This window comes from Cucumis melo, chromosome 9 (genome assembly GCF_025177605.1).
Source record: "Cucumis melo cultivar AY chromosome 9, USDA_Cmelo_AY_1.0, whole genome shotgun sequence".
Lineage (NCBI taxonomy): Eukaryota > Viridiplantae > Streptophyta > Magnoliopsida > Cucurbitales > Cucurbitaceae > Cucumis > Cucumis melo.
In genome coordinates, this window is record NC_066865.1 from 1,391,112 (window position 1) to 1,407,707 (window position 16,596).

The 16,596-nt window shown below is 32.0% G+C and overlaps 3 protein-coding genes across 4 annotated transcripts; 2 read left to right on the forward strand and 1 right to left on the reverse strand.

Moving 5' to 3' along the window:
• Positions 1-1,026: 1,026 nt before the first annotated feature.
• LOC103498589 (uncharacterized) lies at positions 1,027-6,062 on the reverse strand. The gene is made up of 9 exons (XM_008461238.3): positions 5,609-6,062; positions 5,030-5,076; positions 4,853-4,955; positions 4,394-4,480; positions 3,551-3,634; positions 1,859-1,912; positions 1,612-1,692; positions 1,331-1,376; positions 1,027-1,233 (listed from the first exon to the last, which is right to left on the reverse strand). Exons 1-9 carry the CDS (start codon positions 5,921-5,923, stop codon positions 1,166-1,168), a joined length of 885 nt encoding a protein of 294 aa, XP_008459460.1. The 5' UTR covers positions 5,924-6,062; the 3' UTR covers positions 1,027-1,165.
• A 1,169-nt stretch (positions 6,063-7,231) lies between these two features.
• Positions 7,232-10,890, forward strand: LOC103498588 (DNA-directed RNA polymerase II subunit 4-like). 2 transcript variants are annotated; one of them, XM_008461236.3, is made up of 7 exons: positions 7,232-7,381; positions 7,940-8,018; positions 9,228-9,336; positions 9,483-9,560; positions 10,159-10,192; positions 10,279-10,347; positions 10,664-10,890. In XM_008461236.3, exons 2-7 carry the CDS (start codon positions 7,970-7,972, stop codon positions 10,739-10,741), a joined length of 417 nt encoding a protein of 138 aa, XP_008459458.1. In that variant the 5' UTR covers positions 7,232-7,381; positions 7,940-7,969; the 3' UTR covers positions 10,742-10,890. The 2 variants fall into 2 exon arrangements, with proteins under 2 accessions (XP_008459458.1, XP_008459459.1); XM_008461237.3 differs by having other exon boundaries at positions 7,245-7,381; positions 7,945-8,018.
• Positions 10,891-13,464: 2,574 nt separating this feature from the next.
• LOC103498587 (cyclin-B1-2) lies at positions 13,465-16,382 on the forward strand. The gene is made up of 4 exons (XM_008461233.3): positions 13,465-13,712; positions 14,577-14,677; positions 15,117-15,214; positions 16,089-16,382. Exons 1-4 carry the CDS (start codon positions 13,587-13,589, stop codon positions 16,187-16,189), a joined length of 426 nt encoding a protein of 141 aa, XP_008459455.1. The 5' UTR covers positions 13,465-13,586; the 3' UTR covers positions 16,190-16,382.
• The last annotated feature ends 214 nt before the right edge of the window (positions 16,383-16,596 follow it).

Genomic DNA, 16,596 nt, shown 5'->3' on the forward strand with positions numbered 1-16,596 from the left:
TGATTTGAAGGAGATGCCAACTTTTCGATTAGGAAAACTGGAAAGCGAGGAGGTGGAAGAGAAGAGACAATAGGATACCTGTAATGGAAGTTTCTCGTGGACTTGACACTTGAGAGACTATACAAAAGGCAAAAGATCATAAAAACACGTGTTTCTCACTTCCCCCCTTTTGGTGCCAGTTAAGTTTTAATGGCTACTGAACTTCCGGAGAAGCGAGGAGAGAAGCCCCTAGCTTTGGATTTCAAAGACCTACGTAGTCAACTGAGATTTAAGAACTTAGCCATTTAGTTTTTTAAAATCAAATGCACAACTGAAATATAAGTCGTCCTAATCCCCTACATCAACTGTACTAAGAAAATACTGCTTAATCTATTATTATTATTACTATTTTGCTTTTAAACAATCGAAAGGTTATAAAATGAGGTTGATTAAATACAGACAGCATTTAATACTAAAGGCCCCGTGAGAAGCTGTAAAACTTCATTTGAGACTAATTATTGATGAATCACTCATTAGCAAAAATCTTCAACGAAATGTGATGAATAAGACCTCAAAGTACACTATATGGCAACGGCAACAGTTTAATGGCAATAAATGCTATTGTTCCAAAAATAGAAAGTCAAGATTATGTATCAATGTACAAGTATAAGGCTCTACTACTTCTAGTAAATTGTGGCAAAAACTATAATCAACATTGGCATTCACAAGCCCGAAATGCACCATGTTTATGGGACATGTTCCGCATTGGGTGCTTTTTAGGCCGTAGTTTCCAGTTCGCAAGGGCACATTTCATAATTCTGTGACTATTCTAAGGGAAAGTTCGTTAATCAAATAACTATGCATGCCTCACGTGAAAAAGTTCCGGAATAGGTAATGCTAAGGTAGAATGTCCGGTTTCTATTTTAAGAATGAAGAAATTTTGCAATTCTAAAATTCAGGAAGGAACCCATTTGGATGTCATTTTTTTTTCCCTCTCTTTCTAAATCTTTTGAGTTTTGTCTATATGTTTTTCACGTGTTATAAACATTAGAGACCAAATTTAATATTTCCATTGCAGGGATATTGAAAGGAATATATACTTACCAGAACTTCACAAGTGGACAGCAGTTTGTATACTAAATGAAACCATTATATGTAGCAGAATTTGATTACACCATATACTTTATCACGGTGAAGCACCGGGAATACTGTTAGAAATAAGCCGGACTTCATACAAATCATTCTCTCCTTTCCCTGCAAAAGTTTCAAGAAAATTTCAGAAACAATGGTATAATTACCAAAAAAAAAAAAGAAAAGGAAAAGGATAACTTAGGCAAGGCGTTAAGCTTACCAACTTCTGCAGTTATCCCTGGTCCAAAGAAAGAAGCAAATTTGGCCTGCAAGTTCGTTATAGGTTCATCTTTTAATATAATATCTTCCCATAGTTTCAAGTCTTCGAAAACTATTATTCCTTTAGAATGACGATAAACATTTACCATCATGACTACATTAGCATTAGCAAAATTTGGGTTTTGAGCAATTTAATTGATCTTTTGTAGAATTAAGAAGGTAAAGAAATCTGACAGCACGCTTTCTTCAACCATTTAATAAAAAGAAGCATATGTCAATTACCTGTCTTTGCTCAAAATCTGACAATGTCAAGGCTTTGGCTTCGAACACCAAGACCAGGCAATACTTCCCATCTTCTGTGACCTAGAATTGTATCCAATGGCTTAATATTAGAACTAGCAGTGTTGTTATCATGCTATTATATATAGTAGTACTTCCAGTTGGTACAATCAGAAGCCTGATAAGTACTGCAGTGACAAATATGCCAACAAATGATATCTAAAACAAAAACAAAGACATGCAAACATACTTCTTCACGTATACTTTCCAAGATAGGTGCACTCCGTCGAGGAATTCCTCCAGCCTGTGCATACAAAAGTAGATTGCAACATTGATCAATTTACAAAACTTGATGTAAAGCATAAAAATGAGGATTCAAATACACAATTGATATAATTTCACATTAAGATTGTGAATAAAACTTCTATCTGTATTTATGTATCTGCCTGACCTTCTTCAAGTTATTAAAGGCAGGATGACCAAGCTAAGAAATAGACAAAGAGAAATGAGGGGAATAGATGACGGAAAGAAGAGAACTTGTAATAAGCTGAGAAGTCTTAGCCATACAAAACGTTACAGTGAAATGTACATTAAAAATCTAAAATACAATCTAAGAACAAACTTATGAATAAGCGCTGAAGACATTATGATAAATGTTCATATCTAACAGTATTATGATATATAAATCTATCATGTATCAAACTGCTAATTGGCTAGAAAGTAGGGTACAGCCAGAGGAGATAGACATGACAACACATAATCATCAAAAAGTTGAGAGTTAGAACCGACATCTACTTGTATACTTTTGATGAAGTTAATTCCGATGCTCAAAAGTTGACATAAGTTTACTTTTGAATTAGATGTTAACATTTGAAATACAATATGAACCACACGAAAACTAAGAGAAGTTGAAGTAATCAAATGCATAGCCATGATGCACCATCTTATGCTAAGGTTTATTAGGAAAATTTAAAATCAGAGAAACACAGTTCTAAATGGCTCAATGTCTTGTAAGAACATAACATTCATGAACAAATACATCCAGAAAATTATATTTTCCAAACAAAAGATATAATATTTTGTTCGACATCATAAATTTTATTTGATATTTTTATTTGTGTAAAGGGCCAAGATAATAACTATTAACCCTCTTAAGAGTGTATTTAAGCGTCCCATGGATGTTGGGAGTCCTGGGTGTCTGTTATGTGACAGACATCTAAAACTACAATATAGGCAATATGTAGTGCAGTCTAGAAATTAGTTTCACATGGTACTTTATCTTTTTCTGTTTGTCACATTTTTACTAACTAGTCAGTCTTCTAAGTTGTTGACCAATCTGCTGAGTAGTTATTTTGTTCAATTAGTTCATTATTACTACAATATTAGGCGTTATCAATTGACTCAAATATCATAGCCTATATAATGGTAACAACTACTAAATCTCTTTAAATACTCTTTCGTATTCAGTAGAGATTGTAAGAGTTCTTTTGAGCGCTGGATGCCACACTTCATCCTTCAGGAAGAGCGCAAATGGATGATAAGAGGCTACCTCGACATTATTTAACATCACTTTCAAAATTACATCAAAATGTGCCGTCCTAGAAAGGTATTAGAATATTTACTGGATCCAAAATTGAAAATTATGGTGGGACAAGCATGAATTGGAGTTCAGACAGCTGGGATTCACATACTAGTTTGCCTCTAGTGGTGTATAGAAATTCTAGTTTCAAAACAGTGCAACGGCTAAGCAAAAGTGAAACCAACTTTCAGTTTCTAAATTGATAAGGCACGAGTCTTTTGAATTGATATAATTCTAAAAAGTTAACAAGAATCCACAAAATAAGAAACAGACAGAAGAAGAAAAGGAGTGAAATTACTGGCAAGTAAAAATGCAATCAAAGATCACAGATAAAGATGATTCAAGTAACCTCAATTTACTTACCAGACCATACTGGAAAATCCGTTTCAATGCCTCATCCAAGTGTTGTTCATCCCCATAACGAAACCTAATAACATCGTCTCTTACCTAGTGAAAACGTTAAGAAGTAATCAGAAATATGAAACAATTTATAGAATGAAACTTGTGTGTATACAGAATGACAATGTATTAGAAACAATTTAAGTTAAACTCGCAAGTTGCTACTATTTGAAGCAAAGTCAAAGTGAAATAATAGGCAAGCCTTTTGTTGTTTCTGAATTAATTGATAACTTTTCATTTATAACGTGGAAAAGATGATAATCACACAACACGACAGATTCATGCTTTCCCAAGCTGTAGTACAGTATCAACAACATGAAAGTTCAAACCTAAAAATTGAATTGACTAGATAATAAACCTAAATAAACAAAATTTCATAGAACAGTAAATAGAAAAACATAACAAGTCTCAACTGGAAATTCACAGTGACAAGCAAAAATAAATAGAAAAAACAAGAATTCTGATAAATTCTCCACAAACAGCCAAAAATCAGACTGCCCTTTCACATTCTTCCCACAACTTCAACTCCTCTTCACGTCTCTCTTCTGCCCTCCTACCGAAGTATAATTGCTACCCACACTTTTGGGCCCAAATTTTTTTCTCCTCAATTTTCCAATTTCAATTCTGTTCTTCTACTCCCACTATAAGAATAAATGTATAAGATTCTTCCCAAACAAAATAAACAAACAAATAAATAAATGTACAATAATGGCTGGTCTATCAAAACAAGCAATCACAAGAGAAAATGTTTACAACATATATTTTACAATCACGGTCATTAAAAAGAATCAAGTTCCAAAAAAAAACCTGTTTAAGAATTGGGGTGGCGCATGTTTCCCTCAGTTTTTGAGCATCTAAGTATGTCAAGCATGGCACTGGTTTGAGTTCAGCATACTGCAAAACACTCAAAGGCTAGAATGAGTTACCCAATTCTCTCTGTCAATTCTTTTTGTTTTCAGCTCAAGTTCATGAAGTTAAGGAATAAGGTAAAAATAAGCAACACTGCAAGGCCATTTGAGAAAGGAAACAGCCAACAAAACATAGAATGCCGTTGAACACTAAAATCACACTACCTTTCTTAAAACACCAGATAGAAACTTTGAGGTACTTTTGAATTTGGATAAGGTACCAAGTTATAACTATAATATACAGAGTCTAGAAAATCTAAAACGATCATAAGATGGATGTGGCTACTGAAGCAAATCATACATTTATTGCACTAAACCATTCTCAAACTGAAAAAGGTGAATAAATAGAGAGTTGTACCTTTAGAGCCATGCCAATAATAGCAAGAGGGAAGCCATATGTTAGCATAATGGCAGACCATTCAGATCCCGGGAGAATATTAAAATATGCACCGAATCCATACCTATAAAAACAAAACAGATCAAATGTACAAGTTATAAATTTACAAAATTTGAGCCTCAGGAGGAAACAACTTACGACAACAAAGAAACCCCAACACCTAAGCCAATGACACCAAATGAAACCTGTAAAAGAAAATGGTAAAACACCACAACAACAGAACAAATAGACCAAAAGGAATTAATCACAATTCACAAAGACAAAAGGTGTCTACATAAATAGTGAGAAAAGAAAATGTACATTGCATTCATTCAAAGGCAACAATCAAAATCAATATACTGTCACGATACTCTTGGATACTACTTCACATTTGTAATCAGGGGTACCATCCTGCCAGTTCCCATAAGTATTTTATTGATATAACAAAGTATCAGGTACTTACGTAGTTTACTTATTCCATATAAATTTGGGCCATATTATATTTTTCAAATAGAGAGAGAGTAGTTTTAAATTATCAACTCAACTCATTCCAACAAATATTTTAGAACATTGTCAAAGTATATCTTAAATCCAAATCTCTACAACACGGACAATTTTCAAGACACGTGAAAACAGAATTCTACTCCCGCACAATTTAAACACTACATTCATCTCAAACATCTCCTCCATTGCCAATATTATCAGTAATTCATAAATCATAAAGAAACATAACCGTACTTTCGCAAGCGAGAATTCATCGTCAGTAACTACTGCTTTATCCGGCGAAGCTGAAACTGCAGAGGGCTGAGTAGAATCAGCAGCACGAGTAGAGAAAGTGAAAGCTAATCGGTGAGGCTTGTGCAGAAGCGTTTTCGTTTCAAAATGGACAAAAACGTTGGTTCTGGCGATGAAATTGCCACCGCCGGGAAGTGGAATTGGGCGGTTAGGACGAGAGAAAGGGAGAGAGAGAAGGGAAAGGCGATTGGAGAGAGTGAATTGATGATGGGAGGAAGTAGAAAGACCTGGAGTTGGAGATATTGCAGTGATTGACATTGAATCTCTCCGTTGAGTCTGTGAAGCTCTGATGAACGGAGAGGAAGCGAAGCTAAGCTCGGTTGGTTAGAAAGAAACGAGAATGGGATTCGTTTCTCTAAACCCGCCAATTTACACTACGTGTCCCAATAATATCCCCCAATTATTTATTTATTTATTATGCGACCTTCGTTTTATTATATTATATATATGAATTTTATCCTCTTTTAATTCAAACTAAAAACTTCTCTTTCTTTAGATGATTGAAATAACCTTTACTCTAGATATGTTTTAATAACTCAATTATTAATTTAAATTGATGTCAAACTTGGTCAAGAAAAAATACACGTTCAATACGAGAAAAATGGCTATGATGTCTAAGTAATAAAAGAAAAATAACTATAAAATAGAGAAGAAGCCAAAAGTTTACGATTTCATCATATGAAATCCTTATGTACTTATGGAAAATTTGATATAGAGTTTGTTAAATTTGTCCAACTAGAATTAGGATATGAGTCTCGTGTAATATATGTTATCTTTCAAGTTGAATGGACTAGGGCGTGTCAAATGGAAAAGATCAACTTCGGCCTCAACCTATTTTATGATTCTACATTGGACATATTACATGCATATTTTCGAGACTGATCGACCCAGCATCCTAGCTAAGTACGTTCATATTTTATTCATTTTATAAGTTGAACATTTAGTCAACAAATTTTCATCATGGGCTCGAGTTTCAGTTTTGGTGTGGCCGAGGTCAATCAAGCCATACACTTCTTTGGCTTATTCTTTCGTTCTTCTCTTGTTGTCTTGTCCTACCCTCCGTTCCATAATCCACCCATCACAACACAATGCTTTGATACAATGAGTTAAGATTCAATTCACTATTGCATCAAGCTTAACTAGCATTAATTTTTAGAATGTAGTTTAATAAAAATCAAATATATATTTTTAAGGAATATTAAATTTTTGGTATTAAATACAAATTTATTAGTAAAAAAAAATAAAATGACATTTTAATCTTTATACTTTAAATTTTGTTTCATTTTAAAATAATTTAGAACGTGTTAGTTTGCTTACATCCAGTAATACAATAATTAATTCTTGGAATCACTTTATTGTCTATTTTCAGGACAAGAAAATTTTGTAAACTCTATTTATGATAAAAATGTTTACGCATCATGAAATTTATTATTATTAAAATTATTTTTAAATATATAAAATAAATTAAAATATTTAAAAAATACAATAAAATATTATTATTTAAACGATAAATAGATTAAAATATTTTGTTATATTTATAAATACTTCTTTTGAAATTTTGGCTATATTTCCCAAAACTTAGAAATGCCGCCGAAGAACGTGCAAATATTATGATCACCGTTATTGCCCTTTGTCCGAGTTGAAAACGAAGAAGCTGCCTCTGATTTTGCAGTTCGCCAGATCTCTGCATTTTGTGCTGCGTTCTCTCCTCTCTCGGTTATTTCTCTATTCTAATTTCAGAGGATGATTGAATCTTCAACACTAGAATTTGACATTCATTTCCGTTCATTAAGATTATTATGAATCTCTTTTTTTCTAATCTATAAAATTTCTGATTATTACAGTTCATACAAACTTGATTTTGATGCAGTTTTTGGAATTTAAGTTAAAAGGTTGTGATGTTCACAGCCTCGTAAACTGTACTTCTAAATTTAAAACCAAGTAGAAATCATGAGGTATAAGAGTGTATTCTGTGTTTTATGATTTACATCTTGAGGACAATTTGTAATGTTATAGACTAAATCGAGTAAAAGTGAATGAAGGAATTTCTTGTGTAATACCTTATTCAAATTCTTCTTTCTTAAGGCTATCAGTTTTATGTATATTTAGTTGCTGGCTTTAAATTTTCCCTTCTTTTACTATTCTTCTGATGCCTTGCAATTTGGTTGTGTAGTTTGCTTTGATTAATTATAATTAGTGTAGCTTCTCGAGCGGTTTTTGTAATATCAAATTTGTAGATTTGGTTTTGATCTTGATCTACGCGTTTCCATATAGTGTAGGTTGGACAAATCTTTAATTTGAAGCATGTCTGGAGAAGAGGAAGAAAATGCTGCAGAGCTTAAAATTGGGGATGGTACCATTCTTTCTGTACATCTCTAATTTTCTATCATTATTCAATTCAATGAGATTTTAAGTCACTAACTTACATTGCAATGTGTTGCTTCGTATATTTGATTTTTTTAAATCTATTGAGCAATTCGTGTGTTTGATCTTTTAATTTGCTTAAAAGTGAGAAACTTAATTCACTACGCTGTTCCCCATGCCTTAATGTAACCTTATTGCACATTCTTTGAACCTTCTACTTGCCAATGTGGAGATTGTCTGTTTTTAACAATGCCTTTAGTTTGGATTGGGAATGTGCAGTCAATGTAAACATTAATTAATCTTAAAGAAATGTTGTGGTTAGAGTGGTAACTTAAAAGACTTTTTTTCTTTTCTTTTTTTTTTTTTTTTTTTTGGCTGAGAGTTCGAGATTTAATTGAGAAAAGCGAGAGTGTACTGGTGCATGCAAACAATCCCACAAAAGAAGTCCTCGATTACAATGCAAAGAAGTTGCAATCTCTTTCATTAAATCACATACCTCGTGGATGGTTGTTTTGCTTAGTCGAGAAAGGAGAAATATAGTAAACTTCCTTGTTTCTTTAAGGCCATTAGTTTATGTGGTTGCATCTTGTACCCATCTATTCAGGATCTTAGAATCTCTTACCTGTTTCAAATATTGTTAGGTAAGAAACAGTCATTATGTAGGTAGTTTGGACGTCCATGTTTATGAAAAGTTCTGTTTGCATGCTCCTTCCATTTGTTTTTTATGATATCATGCTATTATTTTCCGTAATGTATGTTCTTAATATTTTTAGTTGGTACATTTAGTTGAAGCATCAATTCCTTAATGATGTGAAAACTTGGCCAATAGGATCTGAAAAGCCCTAGTCCTTGTGACATGTTTAAGATACCTCACTTCGTACTTGTTTAAGGTTAAAATAGCAAAATGTGAGTGTTTATCTCCGCAAAATCTAATCTATGATCATTTTGTCAGCAAGACACACAAACTATTGCTAGGTTTTCCAGGATAATGGATAAGGCCTGAGACTAGCCAAACCTTTGTGATTTGGATAAGTAATTATTCAAAATTTAAGCATTTGCCATCAAATTCTTTTTGGGGAGTACTCTAGCAGCTTTTTCATTTTCTTGTATTTATCTTGCTCTTTGTGCTCCTTTTGCTAAGGTCCATGAAGAGAAAATATAAGGCATCATAATTAACACTTTCTTTGTCTACTTGCAGAGTTCTTAAAAGCTAAGTGTTTAATGAATTGTGAGGTTTCTTTGATCCTGGAACACAAGTATGAGCAGCTTCAACAAAGGGCCGAAGATCCAACAAATCAAATTTCTCAGTGAGATTTATGTTTATTCTTTATTGATTCATAAGTTAGAGTTTCTCTTCTCTGTTGGAATAGCTAAAATGTATAGTTTCATTACGATATTCATTCTCACTTGCCATACAATAACAATGGATTTTTAACTTGGCCTTCTTTTGCAGAGTGTTCGAGAAGTCACTGCAGTATGTGAAACGCTTCAGTCGCTACAAGAACCCTGATGCTGTTAGACAAGTTCGAGAGTATCCTTTCTTAAATCATCGATTTATCCAAAAGCTTCAGTCAGTGGGTGAAGACAAATTTAATATTATATATAATACTTTTCCCTCACTTGTGGACTTGAAATAGGAAGAAAAATCCAACATAAATGGAAATGAATATTAAATAGGGAAGAAACAACAACGCACTTGGACCACACTACTCTTATACTATCTTAAATCACTTGTTCACCCAAAAGCTTAAACTAGTGGATGAAGGTAAATTAATGTTATATTTAACATAAATCATATACATTAATGTTTTCTATTTTATGGGATGGTGGGGAGGATGAGTTGTGTATATCTACTCTATGCTATAACTAACCCCATTTGAACTAGTAATTTAAATTTGTCATTTTCTTGCTAGACCAATAACTCTCTGATTAGCTGCTATATATATATATACACACATCCATGCTATTTATAGTGTTTTGTAGGTTTCCTAGGTATCCATTTGAGAAAACTGTACTACTTTGGTATTTAATTCGTGGAGGGAAATACAATTTAAGTTAAGAACCGAAAAGTTGGCTTCATTGTTTAAAATGGCATAAGTATGGTTAAATCTTAACTAACTATCATATAGAATTCTAAGCAGATATCAACTAGCTGAGTTCGAGGTATGTGTATGAGATCAATTATATAAATTAACTTATTGATTATTGTTCTATGGAAAGGTTTATCGCATTGTTCTTGAAATTTGCAGTTATGTGTTCTTGGCAACCTTTGCCCTGAAACTGTGGAGGAAGCTACTTCCATAGTTCCATCTTTGAAGGTATTTTCTTTTTTGCCAACTTTTTATAATTATGCCTATATTAAATGGTATTGACATTTGATGAGTCATAAGTAGGTACTAATATGAAAAATGCTATTTTTTAAACAAAAGATTAACGGTTTCTGTTCAAATTTAACGGCAAGAGTATTTTTTTTTAGCTCTTTTCGAAAATTTAGAAGTATTTTTTGAAACTTTTAAAAATTTAAAGGCATTTTTGATATAAAATGTAAAATTTAGGGATATGATCTATAATTTAACCTTTGAATGACAGCTAAAATTTTAAAGACTTGCTTATAAATACTTTTATTGGTTTCAGACTAAAGGAAGAGTGCATGACGACGAAGCAATAGAGAAGATGTTGAATGATCTTTCATTAATCAAAAAGTTTGAGTAGTTAATTAACTTTCTAAATCTTTACTAAATGTGTTTTTATCCATTATTTATGACATTTTCTCAACCAAAAACAAACACCAAATTTTACCCTTCTGATCATGGTTTTATAATTGTTTTGGATTACTTTATAAATTATATTCTATTACCAAATCTCCAAGTATTGGTCAAGGTTAAATTAGTCCTTAAAATTATAGAACTATATCCAACTTGTTTGGCTCATTTTCAAATATAAAACCAAAATATTTACGATATATAGCAAAATTACCAGAGAGTATTGGAATATTTTTTAAACATTTCTCTTTTAGAAATAAACAATCGAAAGAAATTTATGTTAACCTTTACAAGTTTATCATGAATCTATAATGGTACTAACAAAACAATAGAGCAAATATAAATTTTAGGAAAAATTAAAATTTATATTTCTGACTTTGAAATTTGTATAAATTTAAACTTTGAATTTTGGACGTTGCATCAATTTTAACCTCAAATTAATAACTGTATCGATTTAGATCCTAAACTTTTATAAGTGTATCAATTTAGATTCTAAACTCATATAATATATTAATTAATATATTATGTTTTACTTGGACACACTTATGAATTGATACACCAATAAAAGTTTATAATTAAATTAATATATACATAAGAGTTCAATATTTAGATTGATACATTTATGAAAATTTAAGGTTTAAATTGATATAACTATTAGTTTAGAGTTTAAATTGATACAACTCTTAAATTAATACAACTCTCAAAATTTAAAATTTAAATTGATATAATTATTAATTTGTAGTATTGATATAACTTTCAAGTATAAATTGATATTTTCTTAAATTTTATTCAATAATGTTAAATGTTATAGAGTTCCTACAAATGCTAAATAAAATAAAATAAAATTTAAGAGCTATCCTAAGAATTTAGAAAGGTACTACGTCTTATTTTTTAGGGAACATTAAAACCCACCTAACGTAAGTTTTTTCCCTCTAAACTTGTGGTATTTTTATACTTGAAAAATTGGTATCAATTAATTATTTATATTTAAAAAATGAATGAAGTTTGGTTAATTAATAAATTAATATCAATTAATTATTATCGTTAAATATAATTAATATCAATTTATTTATACTAATAATCTTTTAACTAATACATGTATCATTCATAGTTTATGGTACCTTGATTATATAAAGCAGTTTAATATAAGATTTTATAGTTAATTATTAATATTTTGACTAAATTAAATTATTTAATTATAAAATAAAATAATTTAATTAACACTTAATTAATAATATTCCTCTAATTTATGGCTACATTAGTTGTTCTCTTCGGTTTTATTAAATAATTATTTAGTTTTGGGTTCTATATACAAATCGGTAAATTAAATATATTCTCTTTTTAACTTTCAATATTAATAATCTGCATGTTTAGATATAAACATTTGAAAGAAGAGAAGTATTGTCTCCAAAACCAATGGTCTTGAACAACACAGCAGCATAGAACATGATCACATTGATACCAGTCAATTGCTGAAAAAATGGTATCAAAATAGACATTACCAACGATGGTCTATTTTCTCTCTCTCTCAAATTCCTCCATGGATGTTTCTTTATGTCCTTCTCAGACACACTGCGAATGCGTTGGAGCATTTCTTTTGCCCCTCTCCAACTCATGGTGTGTCAGGAAGGAATAGAGCTGAAACAGTGATGAACAATGCAGTGCACAACTACACCACCCGAACTTACTCGCCATCCCCATCCACCATGAATATTAGCAGTACCATAGTTCACAAAATTAGCCACTAGAATACCAATTGTAATAGAAAGTTGAAAAACAACATTAAGAGAGCCTCCATATTTAGATGAGGTCATCATGAAACATGTAGTGGAATAGATTGGAGTGAAAATCCAATACCAATACCCAAACAAATACGAACCAATGTGAGCATATGGCTATGTTTATAGCTGCTGCATTAATTATAGCACCAACTATAAGAACACAAAGCCTCCAAGAAGCATGGATTATTTCTTACGAAGTTAAATATTTTGTGCCATCAATAACAATTTCTCTTTTATTCTTACATTTTTTTTTCGCAAACGCTCATGTTACTCATTTGCCAAGTGATTGTGACTTTTCAAGTGGCGTTCATTAATTTATAAAATAAATATGATCTTAAAAGTAAAAGTCTTAATCGAACAAGTTCAATTGATATTGACAGGACGCGATCCTTTAATATATAAGTGGTAACACATATTGTACATGCCATTGTGATGTTAAAAAAAATCTTAGAACTACAAAATTTCACATTTGTTGTTTGTGTTTATCGACTCTTATGTAAATATGGTATTGAATTTTCACTAACATACTAACAACTTCCTTATATCATAAAAAATCATTAAATATTAAAAAAAAAAAATATTTTTCATATGAATATAAATAATATTAAAGATTTTAACTCGCATACTGTAACAAAATGAGTCTATTTATATATATATACTAAAATATTTTACTATATATCTATGAGTAATATTTGATAGATCGAGATAAACATTAATAAATATTTATATGAATACATATTTATTTAAATTTATCGTATTTATTTATTATCGATAAAAATTAAAATTTTGGTATATTTGATATTTTCTTTCAAAAGCAAATTTCTTTTTCTTAAGCCTCATCTAAAAAGGAAACAAATAAATAAATGATTTGTCCAAAATTCATAAATTTTCTTTCAAGTCAATATGTTTTGTATAAATACCATAGCTTTACCAATCCAGAGTTAGGAGAGGCAAAGCAATCGGTCGCTACTTGGAGAAGAAGTTTTCTTGAGAGAGAGGAAGAAAAGAAAAAAAATGGACTCTTCGAAGGCTATTCCCCATGAAATCGGAGGGATCCAGAATGATGCCCTTCGATTTGGACTTCAAGGCGTGAAGAGCGATCTTGTCGGGTCTCATCCCGTTGAATCCCTTTATGAAACTGTAATTTTCCCCTCTCAATCTGTCTTTCTAAGTTTATCCATTTCGTTTTCATATAGATTCGTCTGTTTTAGTAATTGCCATTAGAAATAGATTGTTGTTGGGAATAGAATCTGGGTTCGATGAAGTTAATTGTACTAGAAACTTGTAGCTTGATGTTTTGAAAATTTCTTGTGTTCTGTTTTTATAAATTATTGTGAAATGGTAGTGGGAATTTCATCTCTGGGTACTGAAATATGAATGAAAGAGTGATTTTGTCTTGTGTGGTATTGGATAAAACCTTCCAAGTAGCTCGTATTAACATTTTTTAGTGAAGGAAACTAGGGCAAATTGGTTCTGCTTTCAATTAGATTGGCAATGAAGGAAAGGACCAAGCTAAGAGCATCCATGATATTTTACCCTGTGGTAGTTGCAATTACACCCTTAAATTTTCAATGATAAAAATTGAGCCATTAAAGTTATAGAAGTGTTAAAATTAGACCCTCAAACTTACGATTGTTGGAGAATCAATTCTAATACTTGTTTAAGTTCAAGGGCTTAATTTTTACCACACTTTGGGGGGTTTGCAATTTGCCCTATTTTTTTATTCTACCAGAACTTTAGGTAGTAGCCACTGAGAATGACATGTCGTGAACCTGTTAGCACACTGAAAGTCCTGGAGGAGGGGGAGAGGGGCCGCTTTCAATTTGAATAGGCCTCTCTTGGCTTGATTACAGGGTCTGGGATGCTTCTTGTCTTTGTTCATCTGCTAATAGGATTCCTTCTTACCGAAATGGAATATGTTCCTTTCAATGCTTAAGATGAAAAACAAAAATTGTTTCAATTTGATTCATGTATATCCCTATCTTTTTTTTCTTCTTGATATAGACAAGAAGAACGCAGGAGGAAATGAAAAGGAAAATTCTTGTGAATACATATGGATCTGCATTTCCATTGAAGATGGATTTGGACAGGCAAATTCTTTCTAGGTATGGCAATTCTTGTATAGATGTTGTATCTCTTTTGGCGTGTTCTAAATTGGATAACCTTTTGAAAAGCTATAATGCATCAAAATCTGCAGTTTTGTTATGAATTTTATTTTCTATAATGACTTTTGTGGTTATTGTTTTATAATGTCTCGGTTGTCGGAGGAAAAACAGCTACACTTCTTCACTAGCTCTTCCAACTCATGTAGCACTTTTTCCTCATTCCATGATATGCTAGTGCATGATAATAGGATGTCTCTTGTAGAATTGATGTTTTATGTGCATCGATTACATTGGGGATGCTCAAATCTGACCTCTACTTTTCCTCAGCATTTCAACGTGTGATACCCGAGTGAAGCTAATTTACGCTGTTTGTCTAGTTGGAACTTGAAAGTCATTACTAAGCTAAGATAGTTTCAATTCTAACTCAATGCTGTTGCAGATTTCAAAGGCCTCCTGGGCCTATTCCATCTTCAATGCTGGGATTGGAGGCTCTTACTGGAAGCTTGGATGACTTTGGCTTTGAAGATTATCTGAATGGTAAGATGAGAATTTATGAAATCTCCTAGATCAATATGACTCAACTGATTCTGTTCTCTATATCCCTTTGCATCATAAGGCAGTTTTTTCCCATTAACTTAAACATTTCTTTTAAGTTCAATTAGTTTCTTTAGGACTCTTATTAAATGATCTGGCGTTGGTGGGATAATTATTATTCATGAAGTATGGTTGTATATTATAATCCCAAGTCACCCGAGTGTATTTATGGATGAGGAAAAGGGAAGAAGCGAGAGGGTGGGAAGGCATGGTTGGGGTGTCATGTGTGTGCTGTGCTTTTGGGGTGCCCATTTTATCAGGGTAGTTTTGCTTTTTTTAATAGTTAGTGTTGTCTGTATAGTGGGTAGAAAGGTTGTAAAAGACCCTTCGTGACAGGTGAAGGATATCTTCTTCTCTCTCTCTCTCTCTCTCTCTTTTTTTTTTTTTTTTTCCCTCTCTATTTCACCAAATTGTAGCTCTTGTTGAAACAATGTGGAGAGGGGGAGCTCTGGAAACTCTCTTCGGCATTGCCAAAGTAGTAGATACATAATACAAGCTCTATCAGGAATTAATTCAGTTTTAGAAAATGGTATTCAAGGATCAATTACTTCGCCTTTACAAAACATTTGTTTATTAAAATCCTTATAGGCTGTCTTTTCGGGAATGGGGGGGGGGGGGTGGTTGATGAATTACTTTGGCCATTTTTTTCTTGCACTTAGCATAATGAATCTCTATTGTAGTCCATCTGACGGTTAAAAGAATACTCATTTTAGATAAACAACTTCTGTTAGTGTTAATTTACAACTCATGATGTTACTTGAACCGGATCTGTTTTATAGATTGTATACTTATGTTCTCGTTTCACTTGACTTTGCAGACCCAAGGGAATCTGAATCATTGAGGCCATTGGATATGCACCATGGAATGGAAGTCCGCCTTGGTCTGTCCAAGGGACCAGTTTGTCCAAGTTTCATGTAATCTAATCTAATCTAAGAGGATCCCATCAAACACCACAATTTCATTATGGGTTCTCAGTTTACCCATAATTTTGTTCACCTCTGTTTGTTTGTTGGTCAGGACATCTTTGCTTCCTATGAGTTGAACTCTCTTAGCTTCATTAGTCAACTTTTTATTTGATTTCTTATAAATAGTCAACTTTACCTTTCGTCCACGTGGATTTAGATGTTGTGTTAGATTACAGATTGACATAAAAGCTTTAAAACTAATCGGTGAAGGTAAAATGTTCAATACTTTTTCTTGCTTTTGGGTTTGAAATATGTAAATAAGTAAGAAACTAATATTAATTAGGAAGTAAATAAAATTTGGGGTTAGTTAAATCATCTATTAATTTAATATTATATCATGATCTTGAGATGTGCTCTCAA

Excerpts from the sequence above, each read along its gene's own strand:
- LOC103498588 (XM_008461236.3), top strand. The coding sequence starts at position 7,970 with ATGTCTGGAGAAGAGGAAGAAAATGCTGCAGAGCTTAAAATTGGGGAT. Across the intron at positions 9,337-9,482 it reads CCAACAAATCAAATTTCTCA|AGTGTTCGAGAAGTCACTGC; the intron begins GTGAGATTTATG and ends CTTCTTTTGCAG. Across the intron at positions 9,561-10,158 it reads GCTGTTAGACAAGTTCGAGA|AATTCTAAGCAGATATCAAC; the intron begins GTATCCTTTCTT and ends ACTATCATATAG.
- LOC103498589 (XM_008461238.3), bottom strand. The coding sequence starts at position 5,923 with ATGTCAATCACTGCAATATCTCCAACTCCAGGTCTTTCTACTTCCTCC. Across the intron at positions 4,956-5,029 it reads GTTGGGGTTTCTTTGTTGTC|GTATGGATTCGGTGCATATT; the intron begins GTAAGTTGTTTC and ends TTGTTTTTATAG. Across the intron at positions 4,481-4,852 it reads TTATTGGCATGGCTCTAAAG|TATGCTGAACTCAAACCAGT; the intron begins GTACAACTCTCT and ends AGTGTTTTGCAG.
- LOC103498587 (XM_008461233.3), top strand. The coding sequence starts at position 13,587 with ATGGACTCTTCGAAGGCTATTCCCCATGAAATCGGAGGGATCCAGAAT. Across the intron at positions 13,713-14,576 it reads TTGAATCCCTTTATGAAACT|ACAAGAAGAACGCAGGAGGA; the intron begins GTAATTTTCCCC and ends TTCTTGATATAG. Across the intron at positions 15,215-16,088 it reads CTTTGAAGATTATCTGAATG|ACCCAAGGGAATCTGAATCA; the intron begins GTAAGATGAGAA and ends TTGACTTTGCAG.